At 35.9% G+C, this 24,412-nt stretch overlaps 1 protein-coding gene across 4 annotated transcripts in view; it reads left to right on the plus strand.

Annotated features, from left to right (window-relative positions):
* Window positions 1-24,412, plus strand: part of EXOC6B (exocyst complex component 6B) — a 590,843-nt gene that overhangs the window by 288,891 nt on the left and 277,540 nt on the right. For all 4 annotated transcript variants that reach the window (XM_078056409.1, XM_078056408.1, XM_078056410.1 and 1 more), the window contains 7 exons: window positions 5,178-5,261; window positions 5,623-5,669; window positions 7,192-7,312; window positions 16,685-16,756; window positions 17,461-17,558; window positions 19,249-19,354; window positions 20,206-20,315. In XM_078056409.1, coding sequence (XP_077912535.1) covers window positions 5,178-5,261; window positions 5,623-5,669; window positions 7,192-7,312; window positions 16,685-16,756; window positions 17,461-17,558; window positions 19,249-19,354; window positions 20,206-20,315 — 638 coding nt within the window. The remainder of the gene's footprint in view (window positions 1-5,177; window positions 5,262-5,622; window positions 5,670-7,191; window positions 7,313-16,684; window positions 16,757-17,460; window positions 17,559-19,248; window positions 19,355-20,205; window positions 20,316-24,412) is intronic.

Here is a 24,412-nt window from a genome sequence, read left to right on the forward strand (position 1 = left end):
AGCACAAAAATGCAAGACGTACAGGTGGCCAATGGGTACGTGAAAAGATGCTCAACATCACTAATCATCAAGGAAATGCAAATCAGAACCACAATGAGATAATCACCTCACAGCTGTTAGAATGACTAATATCAAAAAGACAAGAAATAACAAGTGTTGGTGAGGATGTTGAGAAGGTGGAATCCTTATTGCGTGTTGGTGGGAATGTAAATTGGTGTAAACACTATGGAAAACAGTGTGGAGGTTTCTCAAAAAATTACAAATCGAACTACTATATGTTCCAGCAATTTCATTTCTGGGTATTTATTTGAAGGAAATGAAAACACTAACTGAAAAAGTATGTGCACTCCTATGTTCATTGTGGCATTATTTACAATAGCCAAGACATAGAAACAGCCTAAGTGTTCATTGATGAATGGATAAAGAACATGTGGGATCTGTATATACAAAGGAGTATTATTCAGCTATAAAAAAGAATGAAATCTTGCCATTTGTGACAACATGGCTGGACCTTCAGGGCATTCTGCTCTGTGAAATATGCCAGACACAGAAAAATACTGTATGATCTCACTTATATATGAGATCTAAACAAATAAACAAAAAACCCAACTGAACTCATAGAGAGATTGGTGGTTGCCAAAAGTGGGGGATGGCGGAGTTGGGTGAAGGTGATGAAAAGGAATAGTCTTTCAGTTACAAAGTAAGTAAGTCCTGGGGATATAATATACAGTATGGTGACCGTAGCTAATAATACTTGATTGAATAATTGAAGTTTTCTAAGAGAGTAGCTCTTAAAAGTTCTCAACCCAAGGGAAAAAAATTGTATGTGGTGATAGGTGTTAACTAGACTTATGGTGATGGTCATTTTGCAAGATATATATATATATTGAATCATTGTGTTGTACACCTGAAAATAATATAATGTTATATGTCAGTTATATCTCAATTTTTAAAAAGCACAAAAATACAAAGAATGAGGTACTGGATGACTGTGAAAAGGGTAATTGTTTATAGTATGAGAACTGAAGAAAGGAGACAGGGTTGTCTTGTTTGACCTCAGCTAGGAACATGTGCATTGGGCGCTGCTCAAATTTTTCAACACTCTGTACTTATCTGTGAATGACCGCATGAGTGTTGATTTTGAGGTTAAAATAAATTTTGGCAAGTAGGCACATTTGCAAATATGGAATCCATGAATAATAATCGACTATATATCCCTGCTCTTATGTTTTCTTTCTCATTAAATGACACCACCATCAAACCAGTTATCCAGGTTAGAAACCTCACGTTAGCTTGCTGTCTTTTCTGTCCTTTACCACCAATATCCAATCAGTCATCAGCTTGTACCTCCTAAATATATGTCAGTTTCAGACTGATCTTTTTGAGTCTAATGTTCCCTTTCTTCATTCTGCTCAGTACATTACAACTTACAAATGTCTAAAACTCTGATTGTCTCTAGAGTTGAAGTGCAAATATCTTAACAAATTTATAAAGTCCTGTAGCTTTTATTTCTTGTCATTCCTTTCTCTTATATTCTGAAGTTTCCATCATGAAGAATTTCAATTCATGGGATGCATGAACCTCTGTGTCTCTACGAGAACTATTTTTCCCTTTCTTTTTATGTGGTTTATTCTGACTCATTCTTCAACTATGAATATAAATGGCATTTTTTTTTCTGGGAGGCTTTCTCTGACATTCCTCCCACCTACTACACACACACACACACACACACACACACTCCAATCCATAGGATTCTGTGGTATTTTTTGTTCATTTAATTGCTAGTTTTCCACCATAGACTATAAATTCAGTGATGTTCTTTATTGTATGGTAAGCACTTTATGTACAAAAAGTGACTTGTTTTTCTGTGATGTTATGTGTGTTAATTAATTATTACAAAGCCTTTGGACCAGTGTAATACTAATGACATAAAATGAAAACAACTTTTCACTGTATATTTGCTTATACTTTCACTGACTTTTGAGGTGGGTTTTTTTTTAATTAATATTAATGATTAGAGGAGCTTGAAACTGAAGTGGCAAACTTTTATAGTTCATCTGTTGATCTGTTTGTGAAAAGACAGGCACTCAGCTGGACTGGTCAGGCGTCTACTTTAAATTCTACCTGTAAGTATTGAGTTGACAAAATTGGCAGAGGAAATAGAATACTCAGAGGTGAATTTATTTAGCAGCCACTAGGGAAAATCTAACTCATTTTTGTAAATAGAGAAGCCAGAATTACTAGATAAATTGGTCTTTTCTTGTGTTTTTATTTTATCGAATGAGTATTTGAAAGGCAAAACTGTATCTAGTTTAGAACTAAGTAGAGGTCGGGGCGCCTGGGTGGCTCAGTTGGTTAAGCAACTGCCTTCGGCTCAGGTCATGATCCTGAAGTCCCTGGATCGAGTCCCGCATCGGGCTCCCTGCTCGGCGGGGAGTCTGCTTCTCCCTCTAACCCTCCCCCCTCTCATGTACTCTTTCTCTCTCTCATTCTCGTTCTCTCAAATAAATAAATAAATCTTAAAAAAAAAAAAAGAACTAAGTAGAGGTCTATGATAGGTTTTTATATAGAATTTTGTCTTGTATAATTTCTATCTTTTACAACAAATAATTAAATTATTATACAATGGTCTAATTTGAGAGAAGACTTGCCCTAAATTCTCAGCTAAGTGTATCTTGGCTCCAAAGCATGTTGAATGTGTAATGTCACACAAGAATAATAAAGGGCCTTTAGGGCTGTTAACTTTAAAATGAAAAGCCCTCAGTGTGTACAGAATGTAATTGACATTTAATAATACCACTATGCTGTGAAATGGTGACAAGTGGGGAATAACTTTAACAAACCAACAGGCAGTTTCCACTTCTTATTTCTTAAATAGAATCATTTGCTGCTTCATTAACTTACGGACTAAGAAATAAGCAAGCCTTGAAATAGCTGTCTGAATGTTTGATTTCATTTTATAGCAGGAAAGACTCAGGTGTCTACAGTTATAATCACGTTAGCATTTTAAAACCTTTGTTTTTAAGCTACACCAGGGGTCAACAAACCATGGGCCACGGCCACCGCCACCCTGCTGCTTGCTTTGATGTGACCTGTGAACTCAAAATGGCTTTTACATTTGTAAACTGTTGATAAAAAAAATAAAAAGAGAATATTTCATGACAGATGAAAATTATATGAAATTCTAATTTCAGTTTCCACAAATAACATTTTATTGGAACACAGCCACACTCACGCGTGTCCTGTCTGTGGCTACTTTTGCATTTCGACAGCAGAGGTGAGCAGAGGCGACAGAGGCTGCATAGCTCCCCAAGCCTAAAATATTGACTGTCCTGCCCTTGAGGGGAAACGTTTGCCAACCCCTGAGCTTATGCTATTGAGTTAGTGTGATTTAGTACCTTAAATCGACTTCTCCAGTTTAGGGATCTAACAGAGAAGTCATGTTGAATAGGATTCTTCAGACTTCTGGGAAGGTGAAGGAGGCTCAACTTCGGTATTGCATAGAGTTTATGCTTTTTCGTATGGGCAAGGTTTTCATTTCCATCATTGATTTATTCATCTTGTTTTTAAAACAATAAGCACATGCATAGCGGTGATTATTTATCAGATACTGTTCTAAAGGCTTTATAACTCATCTGAGTCCTCATGACAGTGATGAGGGTGGCGTCTCTACAGATGAGAACACCATAGCGCCTCTGTTAGTTAAATGGTGGGAGGTAAATTAGTGAAAGTTATACAGCTGGTCATACGACTTACACAGCTGAAAGGAGCAGACTTGCGATTTGAATGGACTCACCATCATCGGGTTCCAAAATCAGTGCTCTTAACCACCGTGCATGCTGTCTCTCCATTTCTACTCTTATTTATTTAGAAAAGTCTTGGATTCAGAGTAGAATTTAGTCATGGGGGGGCATCATTTCTTTTAAAGATTTTATTTATTTATTTGATGGGGAGAGAGCACAAGCAGGCGGAACAGCAGCAGAGGGAGAGGGAGAAGCAGGCTCCCTGTTGAGCAGGGAGCCCGATGCGGGTCCCAATCCCAGGACCCTGGGATCATGTCCTGAGCTGAAGGCAGACACTTAACCAGTTGAGCCACCCAGGCACCCTGGGTGGGGAGGAGGCATCATGTTTTAAAAGCTTTGAGTTCTATTAGTTTCCTAGGGCTGCTGTAACAAAGTATCGCAGGTTGGGTGGCTTATTGGGTCCCAGGTTTGGAGACTAGAAGCCAAAAGCAGGTGTCAGAAGGCCATCCTCCCTCTGAAACTCTGGGTGGCATCCTTCCTTGCCTCTCCCCAGCTTCTGGTGGTGGCCAGCAATCCTCGGTGTCCTTGGCTTGCAGCTGCGTGATTCCAGGCTCTGCCGGTGTTGTCACAGGATGTTCTCTCTGTGTGTCTATCTCTGTGTCTTTTCTCCTTTTCTTTTAAGGACACCAGTTATATCGGATTAACGGTCACCCTACTCTAGTGTGACCGCATCTTAATTTAAGTACATCTGCAGCGACCGTATTTCTAAATAAGATCCCATTATGACGTCCCAGGAAGGACATGAATTTTGAGAGAATGGGATTCAACCCAGTTACAGAGCTCATGAGCCAGCTCTTGTTCTCTGGAGCACCTTTCAATTTAAGAAACTGTGCACCAAGAATTTCCAGGGCTTTGTTTCTTCTTTTTTGGTGTTAATCCTGTGCTTGATTATGTGCTAGCTGGGAAGACTGATGTACTGTTCTCCACTTCTGCCTTTTTCCTGCCTCCCCCTGGCCCTTTGCTCATGATTCATTTGGGACTGGTTTTCATTCTGAACATTTTTCTTCTGGAATGTTCTGTGAGGTTTTTAAAGAACATTTGCTCAACTGCTCTTATGAGAATGTTGGTTTGTCTTCATTCTTGTGAATTTGTGATAGTTGATTCAGCAACCAGCTTTGGTGTGTTGGTGGTTGAGTTCTAGTAGTGTCCTCTTAAGAATCTTTTGTATCCATTCTTATGGGATTTGTAAGTAGGGTTCAATAAATGGTAATAGTTGTTTTTATTTGTTTCTATGATTATTATCATTGTCAAAATAGCAGATTTTGAGAAATGTGGTGTTGCCTCACTTCCAGACCTGGAAGCTTCTCTTTTCCCACAAAATACTAGAATAATTGGTCAGATTGCGTCAACCCATTTCCTTTTGTTTATTTACAGGGTGCCCGGGAAACATTTGAGAACTACTACCGAAAACAGAGGCGAAAACAGGCCCGTTTGGTGCTCCAGCCTCCATCTAACATGGTAGGATCACCAACTTAACTTTTCTCAAATTTTCCACTTTTCTTCTCTGGCAGCTGTTCATTATTTTGCATATGTACTATTTTTTTTTTTTAAACTGTCGCTCTGAGATCATTTTTGGTGGATGTGACAGTAAGAAAATAACAACTAACATCTATTGATTGCTATGTGTCAGGCATTGTTTTAGGTACTGGGATGAATGATCTCAGTTCATCCTCATTATAACCCTATAAGATAGGGTACTATTGTTATATTCACCTGAGTCTTGGGAACTGAGCCTTAAGAAATTAAGTAACTGATTTTAACTTTGTCTTAATGTATCAAAATAGAAAGAATAACTTTTTTCTTCTTTGCTTTGTTGCAGCATGAAACTTTAGATGGCTACAGGAAGTATTTTAATCAAATTGTAGGGTAGGTATATATATGTGTGTGTATGTATTTAAATTTATACACTTTTAATACCTAGACTCGTGAGACTTGGAAAAATAAGTTTTCCTTGGGAGATTTTTTTTCTCTTTTTCTTTTGAATTCTTAAGATTTATTTTTGACTTTCTGATAATTTTAAAGGAATGTCTTATTGGTTTCAGCATTATATTGTTGGAGACTAGTTTTGGTGGATAAGGGAGAAAAACTTTGAATTGTACTTTTATTACACCTGATGTTTTGTTTCTCTATTCTTGGTAAGAGGGAACCAAATAATCAGCAAAAGTGGGCAAACTTTTTCTAAAAGGGCCAGATAGTAAAGTATTTTAGGCTTCGCAGGCCATACGGTTTCTGTCACAACTATTCAGCTCTGTTGTTGCAGTGTGAAAGCGACTATAGACAATACGGCAATGAGTGAACGTGGCTGTGTTCCAATAAAACAATATTTATAAAAACAGGCAGTGGGCCAGATTCGTCCCATGGGCTATATAGTTTGCCACCATCATCTAGAGTATACATACTAATATGGAATTGCATTTCCCAAATAAACACCCCAAATATAGGCAGCTTATTCTAATTGCAAAATAATGACTTTGCAATTAAAAGAAAGGGAAAGAAGTTGGATTGTTCCGTGAAATTTTCTTTTTTATTTCAGATTTAGATTTTTCAATGTAATTGATAGTTTTGGTTAAAATATATCATGAGAATTCCTTATTTAAAGATTTAGCATGAACATTTAGCCAAGGGAGCTAAAGATACATTGTAAATGCACAACAATAAAGCTACAACAGAGTGTTAAAAAATAAGTTTGCATTTTCTTGACCTTTGTAAGATACCTTTTCAACCCTGTAATGAGGAAGTCCATATAAAGGGAATCATTTTGATATTTTGTATGTTGGGCTCTTACAAAAATGTATATTTTAGCTTTCGTTGTCTCTTTAAAATCAGTTATTTTTTTTTAAATGTCTTAATGGCCTGGTATTTTTCATATAGTGAAATTAGCCTCCCTTACCTGTAACCATTTTCTTCCCTTTTAAATTGCTGACCAGTATGGTTAACATTTTTTTTTTTTTTTGACTTAAACAATGGAAATTTATTTTCTCAAGTTCTGGAGGCTAGAAGTCCAAGATCAGGATGTCAGCAGGTTTGGTTTTCTGAGGCCTCTCTTATTGGCTTGCAGGCGGCTGCTTTCTCACTCCATCCTCTTCTTTTTTCTTTTTTTTTTAATTTTATTTTATTATGTTAATCACCATACATTATATCATTAGTTTTTGAGGTAGTATGGTTAATATTTAATAGAAACGTGACTCTAATTTCTGTAAAGTGGTTGGACAAAATTCTAAGTCCTAGGAATGTGATTTTTTGTTTATGACACCAAGTAGCTTTCTTTAAGAAAAAAATGACTATTAACTTTGAATTTGATGGCAGCTCTTAATGTTTGTCAGACCCTGGAGATAGTAGTCAAACTGTAATTTCTGACAGCTGTACTTTCTTTTTTCCTCCATCTTAGCTTTTTTGTGGTTGAAGATCACATTTTACATACAACCCAGGGCTTAGTAAATAGAGCCTACATTGATGAACTCTGGGAAATGGCACTTTCAAAAACCATTGCGGCACTCCGCACCCACTCGGTACGTAAGAAGCCCCCACGAGAAGTTCTCACTTACTGCTGATTATCTATATACTGGTCAGTGTTGTCCTGCGTTAAAAGTATGTGTTGTGTGGAATCACCTACTTGGAGCTCTCTCTTTCAAAGACATATGGAAGTAGCCTCTTCAAATTGCCATCCTTTCTAACACTGAGCCCACTTTTTTGGGATGCTCTCTGCAGTAAGAAATAAACAAAACAAAAACCCCAACAACTGACATTTATTGGAATCTTTTCTCTGTGTCGGGCGTTGGTGTGTGTACTTCATATATATTTCATAAGGTAGGTATTATTATTATATTTACCTTATGGTCTGGGGAACTGAGCCTCAGAGAAGTTAAGTAACCAGCCTAATGTTACACAATAAGTCGTAGAGCTTGGATTCGAATCCAGACATGTGACTCCGGAGCCCATATTCTCAGCCACTACTCTAAAATGCCTTCTATAATGCCAATTAATACTGACTTGGAATTCACAGTTTTATTCTTATTTTTTGAAAAAAAATGCTATAACATATAAGTAAGTTACCTAATTATGAGTTCCCATGATTTTGATATATTTTATTAAAGCCTGAATTTTTGATGATAATTCACTTTATTTCAGATAGATAATATTGGCTCTGAATTAATCATTTGTTCAATATTTCTTTAACACATGTTGGCAATGGGAATACAACGGTGAGCAAGATGGATGAAATCTTTGCTCTCAGAAAGTTATATTTTGGGGCGTCTGGGTGGCTCAGTCGTTAAGTGTCTGCCTTTGGCTCGGGTCATGGTCCCAGGGTCCTGGGATTGGGCCCCGTGTTGCGCTCCCTGCTCCGTGGGGAGCCTGCTTCTCCCTCTCCCACTCTCCCTGCTTGTGTTCCCTCTCCCACTGTGTCTCTCTCTTTCAAATAAATAAAATCTTAAAAAAAAAAAAAAGAAAGTTATATTTTGATGGGGGAGGTTCCCAATAAACAAATAAATAAGAATATCAGATAGTGATAATACAATGCAATTAAAATGGTGATAGATTAGGGTGCCTGCTTTTGATTGGTTGATCAGAAGTGGCATTCTGAGATCAGAATATCAAGGACTCACTATTTATGCAAAGATCAATTAAAAGGGAATTCTAGGTATAAGAGATAGTAGTACAGGGGCTTTGGGGATACTTTTCTATCTGAACTGTTCGAGGAATGATAGTGAGGACTTAATAGTAGAAGATAATTTAGCATCTAGAATATTTCAGTAAATGGCTTTCATATCCATCTAGTTGTGCCAGCTAGAAACTTAAGTTATCCACGATCCTTCAGCTTTCTTATCTCTTCATCAGCAAGTGTTCCAGAGTAAATACCATGTGTAAAATCTGTAATTGATGGGATTGTAGCCGTTTTAGGGAATTGAAAAATGTTCAGAGTGGGTAGAACATGGAACGTAGAAAGTTAGGCATGGTATGAAGTAAAAATAAAAAAGTAGATAGATGTCATATTATTTAAGACATATTTGATGCTTTAAGCACTGGGTTGAATGGAGTGTGTATGTGTTCAGTGTGGGGGTAGGGTAAATTGGAGTGAGAAGATCAGTTTTCCATTCTGGCTCAATTATGGATGAGTGATGGGAAAGGATGTGGGCAGAACAATTAATAGGATAGTTTAATATTCAGGCAAGAGGTGATGATAGCTGGACCAAGGGCAATAGTAGATATGGAGAGATGTGGATGAATTGGAGAGATTTTTAGGAGGTAAGATTAATTGTATTTTCTGATGGATTAGATATAAAAGGTAAGGTTAAAAGCATATCGAGGTAATGCCTAGGTTTGTGGTTTCTTTCCCTTTGATGGTTTGGAGTGGGGAGGTCATCACTGGCCTTTGAATATGATTACTTTGCCTTTGTGCCATCCAAGTAACAAGGTGTAGGAGTTTGGTTAATATACGCATTTGAAACCAAAGAGGATATGTCATTGAATACATTGCAAATGTTTTTCTCCTTTTATTTTTATTTATGGTTTCTTTTTTGGTATTTAGAAATGTTAAATGTTTGCCTCTTTATATATCTATCTTTTTTAAAAAAGATTTTATTTATTTGAGAGAGAGAACGAGAGTGGGTGCATGAGCCGGGGGTGGGGGTGCAGAGGGAGAGGAAGAAGCAGACTCCCCACTGAGCAGGGAGCCTGCCATGGGGCTTAATCCCAGGACCCTGAGATCATGATCTGAGCTGAAGGTAGACATTTAACCAGCTGAGCCACCCAGGCGCCCCTATATATCTATCTTATTTTAAAATTTCTCTCATTGCTTATATGTGACCTAGGACTTCATCTGACATTTTTATCATTTTATTCTTTTGTCATAATAAAGTCTGGCAAATTTAAAAATATTTTTTAAAAGTTCCTGCCTGTTCCAAGACTAAAAAAAAGTCTTGTAACTATGTTATGGCTTGATTTTTTTTTTTTTTTTACACATATATGTATATACTACCACTTGTTATTTATTTTTATTTAAAAAATGATTAAGGATCTCATTTTACTTTTTTGCAATAGTGTATCTATTGTCCTAGGATCATTTTTTTAATGTCTTACCTTCTCCCTTAGTACGATGTGTTTTTATATGTAAATATTTATTTTACAAAGGTAACATGTTTATTCTAAGATAGAAAATATTGATTGCTAATAGTAACAAATTGTGGCCATGATCCCTGGCATGATTATTATTAGCTTTCTTATATGTAAATTTAAAGATTCTTTTTCTTGTGTATGAAAAGACAATATACAATATGTATTTTAAATAGAAACAAGCTGTGGTTTTCACTTTGTGTCTAATCAATCTGTATTAATTTTAATATTTACTTGCATAATATTCCATTGTAGTACTGTATTGTTTAAAATAATTAATTCACTTTTTAAAAAAAGTTTTTGGGCCCTTTTTTTTAGCTATTTTAAACATTGTGAATATTTTTATAAAAATACTCTTGCACAATTGATTATATCTAGGATAAATTCTTAGGATCTGTACATTTCTTAGGCCCTGGATGCATATTGTAATTTGCTTTGCAAAAATATTTATCATTTAGTACTCTGAGCATTGTCTTTTAGAATGCCTATTTCCCTATTCCTTTTACTTCACAGAAAGTTATGTTTAAAAACAAAAAATCATTCCTAATCTAATATGTCAGAAATTTTATCTTAATTTAACATGTTTTTCTTTGATTAATACTGATATTGAAACTCTCTTTAGATGTTTTTAGTTATTTGTATATCTTCTTAAAATTTCCTTTTCATATGCATTGCCTTTATATTTTAATAGTTTAAAAATATTTTATTATTTATTAATAAAACATGGATGCTAGCTTTTAATCTGAATGTTAATCTCTGGTCTGATATATAGGTTGCAAATATTTTTTCATAGTTTCATGTGTCTCTAACTTTGCTTTTCTTTTCCATGGCTTTACAGAAGTTTAAAATTTTTTGTAAATATATTGATTTTTAACTCGACAACTTATGTCTTCCTTATTGCAAAGAATATATAATTATTTGTCTATATTTGATTTTAGTATTTCTGTACAGAGTTACTTTTATGTCTGTTATGTATACATCATAGACATAAAAAGTTTATTTTAGTATAGGGTGTGAGGTTGGATTCTTTTTTTTTTTTAAGATTTTATTTATTTATTTGATAGAGATAGAGAGAGAGAGCGTGCACACATGCACGCAAGTGGGAGGAAGGGCAGAGGGAGAGGGAGAGAATCCCAAGCAGATTCCACACGGAGCCTGGAGCCTGCCACTGGGCTCGATCTCATGACCCTGAGATCATGACCTGAGCCAAAACCAAGAGTTAGTGCTTAACCGACTGAGCCGACCAGGTGCTCCTTGGATTCTATCTTTATTTTTTACGACTCATCACTTCCAATAACATTACTGTGTTAATCTCTCATTTTATTCAGCTCAGATTGCCATAATGAAATGTCATAGACTGGTACTCAAACAACAGAAATTTATTTTCTCACAGTTCTGGAGGCTGGAAGTCTGAGATCAGGGTGCCAGTAGGATTGGTTTCTGGTGAGGGCTGTCTCTTGAATTGCAGATGGCTGTGTCCTCACTGTGTCCTCACATGGCCTTTTCACAGTGTCACCTGCTTCTTTTATAAGGATACTGATCCCTTCAGATCAGGGCCCTTCCTCCTTTGACCTTAAATATCTCTCTAAGTTCCATCTCCAGGTATAGCTACGCTGGGGGTTAGGGCTTTAACATAGGAATTTGGGGGAGACAAGAGTAATTGATGCCACAAATGTTAATTCTGTTTCATGACACTATTTATTGTATTATATTACCCAGCAAAGCAAGCCAAAATAAGAGCAACCCAAGCATCAAAACAAATCTCAAAAAGAAACACTATATCTGAATGATTGTTACTTGTTTATCAAAAATCTATATGTCTTTCTAACATTCTATGTTACATTTAAAACTACTCTTTCTCTGATTGAATTATTAGTAATTGCATAAATTAGAAACATTTTGAAAGCGATAATATTTCGGGTATTAATATGTATAGTATTCTCAATGCTGATTTCAAAACATGAAAGAGATCTTACATGGTCCATCTCTCTTGGAATGCAAATTTAGCAGTATATTAAAATATAATTTGCTAATACAAAGGAAAGTTTGTATCAGGAATGGTTCAATATTAGAAGATCTGCTAATATAGTTTTTAATAATATGATAAACATCATCTGATAATACTGAAAGGGTAATAATGATAAACCGATCATCTGATAATACTGAAGGGGATAATACTGAAAGGGTGCTCAAAATTATGGAACAATGGGGGCGCCTGGGTGGCTCAGTCATTAAGCCTCTGCCTTCGGCTCAGGACATGATCCCAGGGTCCTGGGATCGAGTCCCGCATCAGGCTCCCTGCTCCACGGGAAGCCTGCTTCTCCCTGTCCCACTCCCCCTGCTTGTGTTCCCCCCCTCGCTGTCACTCTGTCAAATAAATAAATAAAATCTTTTTAAAAAATTATGGAACAATGTAATACTGTGTGGCAAAACCTCATGTTTTACAGATACTAAATATTGGATATTTTAGTTTGTTATGTGGTAGGTAGACAAGAGTGTGTACTGTGATAGTGGTTTTATACACACCCATGCCATGTCCATACTCATCTCCCTCACATATTTTAAGTTTTTTTGAGTCAGAAGGGTATACTGAGTATACTTGTCTTCTAGTTCTGCTAACCAAACTCTTGTCACCCAATAACACGGGGAAAAACAAAATAGAAAGAAATTCTGCAAAGTACCGTCTGTAGGCCAGAAGTTTTGAAAAATTTCCTTGAACTTAGAAAACAAACGAAATTAGAAAATTAACTGAACCTGAGACAAGAAAATATTACATTAAATATGGTAGAGGGAGGTATTGTCACAGTAGGAGATATTCTTCCAAATGGAATCTAGGAACCCTCTAAATTTAGAGTTAACAAATACAAGGAGCAGGAATGGGCCTAGGAGAAATCATAAAAGAAATTATTTTAGAAGTCTACTTTCCAAAAATCTTAGCCAGCCAGCTGCTTACCCAATTCCTTTGCCCAACCTTACCATCTATGTAAAGAGACAATAGTATGATCAGTCAAGTTCTCTTGTGCTACCTTTTGAAGGAAGTGATTCCTCTGCGCCCCTCCTGTGCCCTCCCCCCACTTACGAAGAGCCTGTAGTCACTTTCTTGGGAAACAGACTTACACTTACAGAGGAAAAACCCGTGCAAGTTATCCATACTAATCAAGTAATCAACCTAGTCCTTCATTTGAAAACATGAACAGTCAAGAGTCATAAAATATTTGAGGAAAACCAATTACATCAAATAGAAGGTAACAGTAAACAAATAGAATAGCCATTCTTTAGCAAATACAAATAATTCATGGACTAGGAGAAAAATTTACAAAGTAATAATCATTCCTGATTTTAGGAATATAGGAGACTAGGTTATTCATATCAACCCTTCAGCTGGAAACTACTAAAAATGCTGCATTTTTGTATATATACCATATAAAATGTTCTGTAGTTCTCAAGTGCTTGGTAAGGATATTAAGGAATTACCAAGCCAAATCCAGGGAAGTTAAGAGTCTAGAGAGATAAGCTAACCACTTAAGCTTTCTTTGCCTTGAGGTCACTTGTTAGTTCAGACAATTTGAACTTTGATTTTGACAGCCTCTTGGGGCCACCCAAGATAGAAAGTGTATAATATGGTGTCTTCAAACCAAAGAGATGGAAAATGTGAAAGGAAAGTTAAGAAACATGGATGGATACCTGATATTAATTTTTGATTATATCAAATAGAGATTTAGAAAGAAAGGATAGTCACAAAAGAGGGGACTTTAAAAATTAAAGAATTAAAAGAAGGAAATTTCCCTTCAATGAGGAAAGACTGGATTCCTGTAGTTGGAAGGCTGTATTGAGTGTCAAACAGGATAAAGGATGGGAGATAATTCTTTGACAGAAATTTCGCATTTTAGTTTGAGGGCAAAATAAAGCCTTTTTCAAATATATGAGGATTCAAAGGTTACTCTTTATTTTATTGGTATTTTACAAAAAATGAAAAATCCAGATTATAAGATGGGATAGGATTAAATAAAATGTGTGCAAAAAATGGGTAACACTCATAGATAAATCTAATTAGCTGATATTTGGTTATTTGTAAAGTTTAATGCTTTTAAGAATCTGTACAGAAGGAAACTTAATGTTTAAAATTTTTTTTTTAATGAAAATTCCGGATTATTTCTTGTAAACAGTGGGAAGAAAGTGTATAACTTATTTAATGACCACTGTAAGTTAATTAAAAATAACTATGATCCAATGAAAATCATGAAATAAAAAAGAAAGAAGAAATCATTGTAAATAGAAAACTGAAAATAAGATGGAATAGGTTCAACATGTCAGCAATCACAGGAAATGTCAAAGAGGCAGTTTTTGTTGTTTTTTAAAATTTTATTATGTTATGTTAGTCACCATACAATACATCATTAGTTTTTGATGTGGTGATCCACGATCCATTGTTTTCGTATAACACCCAGTGCTCCATGCAGTATGTGCCCTCCTTAATACCCATCACCGGGCTAACCAATCCCCCCTCTCCCCTCCCCTCTAAAACCCTGTTTGTTTCTCAGAGTCCATAGTCTCTCATGGTTCATCTCTCCCTCCAATTCCCCGCCCCCCTCATTTTCCTCTTCCTTCTCCTAGTGTCCTCCATGCTATTCCTTTTGTTCCACAAATAAGTGAAACCATATGATAATTGACTTTCTCTGCTTGACTATTTCACTTAGCATAATCTCCTCCAGTCCCATCCATGTTGATGTAAAAGTTGGGTATTCATCCTTTCTGATGGTTGAGTAATATTCCATTGTATATATGGACCACATCTTCTTTATCCATTCATCTGTTGAAGGGCATCTCGGCTCTTTCCACAGTTTGGCTATTGCGGACATTGCTGCTATGAACATTGGGATGCATATGGCCCTTCTTTTCACTACATCTGTGTCTTTGGGGTAAATACCCAGTAGTGCAATTGCTGGGTCATAGGGTAGCTCTTTTTTTAAATTTTTGAGGCACCTCCACACTGTTTTCCAAAGTGGCTATACCAACTTGCATTCCCACCAACAGTGTAAGAGGGTTCCCCTTTCTCTACAACCTCTCCAACATTTGTTGTTTCTTTCCCTGTCCATTTTTGCCATTCTAACTGGTGTAAGGTGGTATCTCAATGTGGTTTTGATTTGAATTTCCCTGATGGCTAATGATGATGAACATTTTTTCATGTGTCTGTCAGCCATTTGAATGTCTTCTTCAGAGAAGTGTCTTTTCATATCTTCTGCCCACTTTTTGACTTGATTATTTGTTTTTTGGGTGTTGAGTTTGAGAAGTTCTTTATAGATCTTGGATACCAGCCCTTTATCTGTGGTGTTATTTGCAAATATCTTCTCCCATTCTGTGGGTTGCCTCAAAGAGGCAGTTTTATAGTTTGCTTACATTATGATGACCTAAAAAGAGTGAAAATAAAGTAAGAGGAGCAGAAATGGCAGTATTCTCCAAGGCAAATAGAACTATTAAATGGGAGAAGAAAGGCATATTTTGTATTATTCTAGTTTTAACCCACCAAAAAGACAAAAGCCTTTTTAAAAAATTTAAATTGAATTAGACGGGGTGCCTGGGTGGCTCAGATGGTTAAGCGTCTGCCTTCAGCTCGGGTCATAATCTCCAGGTCTTGGGATCGAGCCCCACGTCAGGCTCCCAGCTCAGCAGGGAGTCTGCTTCTCCCTCTCCCTCTCCCCCTGCTTGTGCTCTCTCGGTCTCTCTCTCTCAGATAAATAAAATCTTTAAAAAAAATAAATAAATTCCATTAGCGAACTGACAGTACATCATTAGTTTCAGAGGTAGTGTTCAGTAATTTATCAGTTTCGAATAGCCTTTTTATAGAGGACAAGCAAGCATCAATATGTATAGAACAAGAACTGTTAGTAATAAGAGATTGATGAACCGTACCATTGTGGGAGAATTCAACACACCTCTTTCAGAAATTGGGAGATCCAGTAGAGAGGAAGGAACCAAACTGTAATCAAGAGACTGTGAATATCAAAATTCCACATTTTTCACATAGTGACGTATACATCTTTGAATCCTGCCCACAGAACCTATCCTGCATGTCATTTCAATTTTCAATTTTATTGATAAGAGATTATATATGGACTTCGTTTGTAACTTTTCCTCTGTATTTATGTTTATTTTCTTTGTATTCCTTCTGTTCTTTACTTTTGTTTTCTCTTGTTTAATCAGGCTTGCCTGAGATTTGTCTGTTTTTTGATATTTTTAATGAGCGTTTGGTTTCATTGATCAAATCTTTCATATCTTCTCTATGTAATTTTTGCTTATAATTTGATCAGAATTGATCTCTCATATGCTTATGGTTTATTTTGGCTTTTTGAGCTAGCTTCATGGGTTGAGTGCTTAATTTATTTTCAGTCTTCTGTGTTTTCTGTTTGCCTCTAAAAATATAAATGTATTTTGAAATGGCTTTAGGCACATTGCATAGGCTTTGATATCAAGTATTATATTGTTCATTTTAAAATAATCTGCAATATCAATTTTGATTTCTTTTTTGACTGAAGAATTATTTAGAAATATTTTTTTAAATTTCTAGCTGTTAAAAATGTAGATCATGATATATTGGAGTCTCTACTCATCTCTTCCCTGCTAAATGTGTTGTCATTCTGAGCCAGGAAAGGGTTAGACCCTTTCTAGAGAGCCTTTACCACGTGAAGCATTAAGCAATGAATGAAGTCAAAATTTAGTTTTATTTTTAATAATTAAGATGTTTTTTCCTCATTGTCTTTTATTTCCTTTAGTCTTACTGCTCTGATCCAAACCTCGTGTTAGATTTGAAGAACCTCATTGTGCTTTTTGCTGACACACTTCAGGTTTGTGACTTCTGTTTACATAGAGTTACCTCCATTAGTGTTCATCAGCTCTAGATCTTTTCCTTGTCTACCCAGCTTGAATAAATGCCTTTTAGTTTTTAGTTGTATTTCTTCTTTTCCTAGAGCTAGATCTTATCTTTTTATAGCATTTCCTGGTCATCACCTTGACCAGTTTATATTCTCATAAGTAGTTCCAGTCCCCTTTTTTTGCTCAGAGCCAAGTGAATTAATTGAACCACTCACTACCTTAGTTTTTTAAAATGCCCTTAATTCAGATACAATGCCTGAGTGATTTTGGAGTTTTTTAAAACTACTATCTTGAATAATGATTGTTGATTTGAACCACGAATCATATCCAATAAGATAGCATTAGAAATGGGTAGCATTTCAAATTTCTCTCCCTGTTCATGAAGTTTGCTAAGGGTACATGACGAGTTGCAGGGAGAACTTAGTGGACACTGTACCCAGTATATATTGATTTTAAATTTCATCTTTCTATTTTTTTTCTGCCTGGCTTAAATATTTTGGTATGTATCTTTTAATTCTTGAGAGATAAGTGCTAGACATTAGGTGGGAATGAAACATGCTGCTGTCATGCTTTCATTTAAATTGAATGATAATATATTTCAGTGCCTGATTTCTCTCATGTTGCTAATAAAAAAAATCACCCTATAAAATGAAATTATTTTCTTATTTTGTTTCAGGTGTATGGTTTTCCTGTAAATCAGCTTTTTGACATGCTATTAGAAATCAGAGATCAGTATAGTGAAACTCTGCTGAAGAAGTGGGCAGGTATCTTCAGGTGAGAAATTACCTGTAGTCCTGTGTGGTGTGTATGTGTACATGTGCGCATGTGCTAGTGTCTATTCATGCGTAAGGCTTCTCACATAAATAAGCAACAAGTATGTGTGGCTTATATATTCTAGCTGTGATCCAAGTTATGATTCAGAATTCAAGCAAATTGTAGAGATGTCCCAAATAAAGTTCCCAAGATATCTGATCTCAGTGTATTATGTCTACTGTGTGGAGAGTCCCCAGACCCCATTTTGGCTTTTTTTCCCGTCTTGAATAAATGTCAGATACCTGAGTTCATACCATTCAGATCATTTTGTGTCTTCTTAATATATTTTTTGGCTTTCTTTTTGAAGATCATGCCTAGTCTATAGTTCACTTATAGGGTAGTAGCTTTGAGCCCTTTTGAATAATTTAGGAGTTTTGGAACCTTTTTTGAAGACTTACTCATGTGATTCCTCACATTCTTCCTTCTCGACATTTAGAGAGGAAGCCTATTCTAATCCAGTGTTTGAAGTGTATTATTTAGATTTCATTTATTTATTTGTCAGAGAGAGAGAGCACAAGCAGGGGGAGCGGCGGGCAGAGGGAGAAGTAGGCTCCCCGCTGAGCAGGGAGCCCAACGTGGGACTCGGTCCCAGGACTGTGGGATTGTGACCTGAGCCGAAGGGAGACGCTTAACCAACTGAGCCACCCAGGCGCCCCTGAAGTGTATTATTTAAATGGTTACTGCATCATGCATTGTGTATACAATAATATGAGAGTTACCCTGTTATACCTTGCACTGACAAATATCTACTTGGACTGTTTTCCTGGCACACAACCCATGTCAGATCACTTGAGTTTCTTCTCCTTTTGAGCCTTTATTCTCTTATTTAAAGTGATCTTCTTGCTTTATTGCAAGACCCTATCCCCAGATCAGCTTACCCCGTTTTCAAATTCTTCTAGCTTTAAGATCTTACATTTTTCCTTTAATCTTACTAATGGTACAGTTGTATTTATGGGAGGATTATGTCTGTAAGAACCTTGAAAATTAATAACATCATATATCCATGGTCTTAAGAGTGTCTGATCCGATCCCTTCAGTAAATTTGATTTTGATTTTGGTAGTATGGTCTCTGCTTTTAGAGAGTTCCCAGTCTAGTTAGGGAGCCAGTTCCTATGGATGAAGTTCATCCTTAACACAGAACAGTAGATGAAGTATATGAATATATTTTGGATTTATTATAGAAGTTACTTTTCCCCATCTGCCAATTTTGAAAGTTAGAATAGAAGATCTATTACAGTATTAAAGAACATAATCAAATATATTTTCTTTAAAAACAAAGCAGAAAACCCCCAAATAAAACCTTTTTGCTTTTTTTCCAAGCACACAGTCTTTTGTTTACTACTTGTTTGCCTATGGCTTCTACATGTTGCAATGAAATTTTGTCTCATCTAAAAATGTCAAATACTATGAGATTATGTTTATAATTGTGTTCCCTTTGTTTCAGAGTGTAGTTTTCTTTTGGTCTTCTTGTTAAAGATGTTTTTACCTGAAATAGATAGCTTCATTGTAGAAGGAATAGGCTAGGGACTGGAAAACATTGTTTTGGTGGCTATATACATGCAACCATTTGAGTTTACCTGAAAATTACTTGTGATCACTACAGTGATTAACCAGCTCTCACCCTTCCTTCCTTCCTTCCTTTTCTCTCTAGAAACATACTTGATTCTGACAATTACAGTCCTATACCAGTAACAAGTGAAGAAATGTATAAAAAGGTGGTAGGACAGTTCCCATTCCAAGATACAGAGTTGGAAAAGGTAAGAGTGCTTTAAAATAAAATTCTGTTTGCTTTGGCATCCTCTAAAAGTTTTCATTTTATCAGTTTCATTAAAGGCATTACCTCCAACAATGCATTAGACCTCTAGAATACCTTCAGAGAATGATTTTGGGGCTTTAGAAGAACAGAAGTTCCTGTTCTGGGAATCAGTAGATGACCTGAGGGTCCTTTCACCTCTGAAGTGTTAGGAGTATTGCTGGGCATGTTCCAATGTTGTTTATACTTTGAAATACTTGCTTTTATTATAGTTTTAGGACATTTTCTCCGCAAACATACAGTAAAAATTATCCCATGCTCTATAATTCTATTGGTTTTGACAGTGTATTGAGTCATATATGTACTACCACAATAATGATACCAAAACAGTTCCATCATCCCCAAAAGTTCCCTCATGCTGCTCCTTTTTAATCAATTCCTCCCAACCCTAACCCCCAGCCTTTGGCAACCAGTGTAGTTGCTATCCATCTACTTTTGCCTTTTCAAGAATGCCATATAAACGGAATCATACAGTAGGTAGCCTTTTGAGGCTGGCTTCTTTCACTCAGCATGATGCTTTTGAGATTTGTCTAAGTTGGTGTATGTAGCAATAATTCATTTGTTTTTATTGCTGAATACTTACCACAGCTTTTTTTTTGGGCCCTTCATGTGTTGAAAGACATTTGAATTATTATTTATTTAAATTTATATCTCATTCTTTTCAGCATCAGGAAACTTTTGGAAACACTTTCTTAAATTTGAGGTTGTTAATTCCTTTTGCATTTTAATTAATTTATAAGTATCGTCAACGTATGTTGGTTTGTGACTTGCTTTCATTCATTCTTGCATTTATAGCAACCATTTCCAAAAAAGTTTCCTTTCTCTGAATTTGTGCCAAAAGTTTACAACCAAATTAAAGAATTTATTTATGCCTGCCTGAAGTTTTCGGAAGATCTTCACCTAAGGTATGCTTTGAAACAGTGGAAATGTAACAGATGTTGAGATTGTGACTCTTAACGTGCATGAATATTCTGAAAACCTTTGCATAACCCCTTCAGCTCTGATTTTGAAAGTATTAATATTAGCCATTCACAGCATGGCATCTGCCATATTATAAAGTCATGGTAAAAGGGGAAGTTGGAAACTTGAAAATAATTTGTTTTTGTTTCTATTACTTTGCTTACTCTCTATTTTCGTTGTAGATTTGCATTTCAACACTTTTTTTGTTAGTGAGAAGTCACTAGAAAACAGTATATTAATTTTTACTTTCTAAAATTGATGAGATTTTAAGGCCACGAGGGGAGTAGCAAGTATAATCCCTTGGAAACATCCTTCTTTCCAAATACTCTCTGGACTTGTTGAAGGTATCCTCATCTCCTTTAAGTTAAATTATTTGGCTAATGTATACCAAGCCTATTTATGTCCCAGATACATCCTGCCTACTGGGAATGCAGAAGTAAAAGACACAGTTCTTTGCCCTCAGATATTGTCAGTATGTACTGAGGATATTAGACATGAAAATACACCATGGCAAGTGCTGAAATATGGAGAGTTGACTTTCAAAACACCTAGAAGACTACTTAGCTCATCTTAAAGAATTTAAGGGGAATAGTCATTATGATTGTTTTTCTAAAAGACAGTATTTTAGACAATCTTTTAGATTGTCTTTTCTAAAAGATTATTGTCTTTTCTAGAAGAACCCCCTCCTCTCAGTGAATGATACTACCATTCACCCAAGCCAGAAATCTAAGAATCATTTCAACTCCTTATTTTCTATTAACTATTTTTATTAAAAACAAAGTTTCAAGCATTGGTCTATATTTTTGTAAACACTTTACAAATATATTAAAAACGTCTGTAAAACTGAAAATAGTACTAATCTATGAGGTACTAGAAAGTATACTCCATTTTTTTTTAAATTTTTTTATTGTTATGTTAATCCCCATACATTACATCATTAGTTTTAGATATAGTGTTCCATGATTCATTGTTTGTGCATAACACCCAGTGCTCCATGCAGAACGTGCCCTCCTCAATACCCATCACCAGGCTAACCCATCCTCCCAACCCCCTCCCCTCTAGAACCCTCAGTTTGTTTTTCAGAGTCCATCGTCTCTCATGGTTCGTCTCCCCCTCCGATTTCCCCCTCTTCATTCTTCCCCTCCTGCTATCTTCTTCTTTTTTTTTTCTTAACATATAATGTATTATTTGTTTCAGAGGTACAGATCTGTGATTCAACAGTCTTGCACAATTCACAGCGCTCACCATAGCACATACCCTCCCCAGTGCCTATCACCCAGCCACCCCATCCCTCCCACCTCACCCCCCACTCCAGCAACCCTCAGTTTGTTTCCTGAGATTAAGAATTCCTCATATCAGTGAGGTCATATGATACATGTCTTTCTCTGATTGACTTATTTCACTCAGCATAACACCCTCCAGTTCCATCCACGTCGTTGCAAATGGCAAGATCTCATCAGGAGTAAGTGTTTGAGCCAGAATTCAAATCTGGTCAGCATCAGCTTCAACAAAAGGATTACTGCCATGTTTACAATTCTTTCATGCATTGTCCCGGATGGTTGTCACAATGTTAAGTGTTAATTATTCCCATTTAACAAATGAAGGCAGTGCTCATTTGTAAATTAGCCTCTCTAAACCTAATTGGTGACAAAATGGATTGTTGTGTTTTTTATTTGCAGCTCTTTTTTCTTTAAAGTTCTCTCTTCCCAGTGTGGCTTCTTTCATTCACATTGTAGTTATAATTGACGTGGGCCACTTAAATAGTCTCCTAATTATTCTGAAATGTCTAACTTTGCTTTCCCAACCATTTGCCCTTTCTCCTCATTCTATTCTGTATGTTCCCTGGAGTAATTCTTCTAAAATAAAATCTTATCATTTAACTTTACTCTGCTCACCTTTCCAAGGATTCCTCATGGCCTACTGCATAAAATTCAAACTCCAGCCTGACACAGTTATCCATCTGCCTCCTCCCCCACTCCTTGACCTAGTCCCCCTTGTACCTTTCCAGGTTCATATCCCAGGCTAACTCCATGCTTCAGTCCTACCAACCTGTTTGCTGTTTTCTGATCCTAATATGCTTTTTTATACTGGGCTTTCCTCATGACTGTCTCTACCTGAAATTACCTTTTCCTTGTTAGTGCTCGTAACTAGCTTCTAACCATCCTTCCAGGTTCACTTTAAGCCTTTAATGAATGAAACCTTTCTGACCACTTCCATCCCTAATGGAGTTGATCTCCTGACTCCTTTGTGCTCTTTCTGTACTTCGTGAATGCTGTTATCAAAACTCCTCTTAGATTTTATTGCTGTACTTGTATCTTTGTGTTTCTGTATGTGCTAGCCTGCAGGCTCCTTTGTTTATTTATCTACTGGTTTATTCGCCTTACATTATAGGTACACTGTTATTTGTCAGATGATGCTTGGTAGTGAGGACATTAAGATGCTGAAAATATGTTCCCTGTCTTCAAGGAGTGTGTAATCTAACTGAGGAACTGAACAACTGGTGATAGTTGTGTTATGATGGAGAGACATAGCAGCAACATAGGAGCCAAAAACTGAGACAAATTAAGGATGTTAGAAAAGGCCTCTTGAAAGGTAGAAACATTTAATGTTTTGTTCAGCACAACATCCCCTGCACCAGCTCAGTAAATTAAAAAAAAAAAAAAAAAAAAGAATGAGTGAATGGAATGTATGGCATGCCATGCAACTCTGAAAGTAAACATAATTGGAAAATAGTTTGAGTCACTTGTTTGATAATCATTCTTACTAAGTAAAAAATGAAGCATAGGGCTTGTACAGTTAATTTGTTCTTTTCTTTGAAAATGAGGTTGTTTTCATGGAAATGGTTGCGTGGAGATGAGATTATCTTTGGAAGTTATAAACCAAAACTTTTTCTTACCCCTTGGGGCCCCCCTTCTCCACCACCGCCAAATGACTTAATAACCGAGAATGATCTCTAGGGTACTGTCAGGTATGTTACTATATAGAAAATACTACAAGTTCATCACATTGTGACTCTTTCTATCCTGTGTTGGAGGAAAGGTAATATGGTAAAGGGATACTGTGAGTAAATTGTTCAGAAGTCTTTTTCTTGCTTCAATATATTGAGCTTTTGCCTGAAAACCCCCTTTGTTATGTTTCACATTGACAAAAATAAGTATTCAATTTGGGAAGATTTTACAGCTGCCTTTACTCTTTGGTTTACATTTACCTTATTTTCTGGGCTATATTTGCCTTGTATATACCTGCAGTGACAGAGAGCACCTTGACCATCATAGCTGTCATGGGGGGAGATTATAATTTGGGATATGAGAATAATAAGTATAAGAACAATTAGTTCTCTTAAACGCAAGACTCTTAAAATTGAAAAACTGCTGTATTGAGATTTTTATGAAGCTTTAAAGATCATTATTCTCGTAAATGAAACTCATATTTTTTTCCTTATAAGACTTTGCTCTTTTACCTTGGATAGAAGATGCTGAATAGCATTAGAAATATTGAAAAACAATGTATGAATTCTGAGGACACAGAACTCTTTCTGTTTGAAAGAAAATTCTTTTTTTTTTTTTTTTTTAAAGATAGCAAATAAATGGCATGTCTTTGGTAAAATAATGTGGTAGCACTTACACTTGACTTAAAAAATAGGAATACACGCACACACACATGCACACATATACACACACAGTTTATTAAGTTATAAAATTGGATCTCTGTAAAGAATTTAGGAGACAGAGAATAGTTCAAAGAAGAAAAATTTGAAAGACTCAAAATTTTAACACATAGTAATAACCACTCTTTATACCTGGGAAATCTTTTTCTTTTAGTCTTTCTTCCATGTGAATCCTGTACATGCATAGGACTTTTTTTTTTTTTTTTTAAGCAAATTACTGTGAGATATTTCTGCTTCTATTTACAATATAGAAAGCTGGAAAGAGTATTGTTTCCTCCCTAACAATGAAAAAAAGCACAAAACAAAACAGATAAACTACAAAATGAAATTTTTTCTGGAACCCATCAGAGAGCAGAAGGCACTTAGAAAAAAGAA

This window comes from Halichoerus grypus, chromosome 10 (genome assembly GCF_964656455.1).
Source record: "Halichoerus grypus chromosome 10, mHalGry1.hap1.1, whole genome shotgun sequence".
NCBI lineage: Eukaryota > Metazoa > Chordata > Mammalia > Carnivora > Phocidae > Halichoerus > Halichoerus grypus.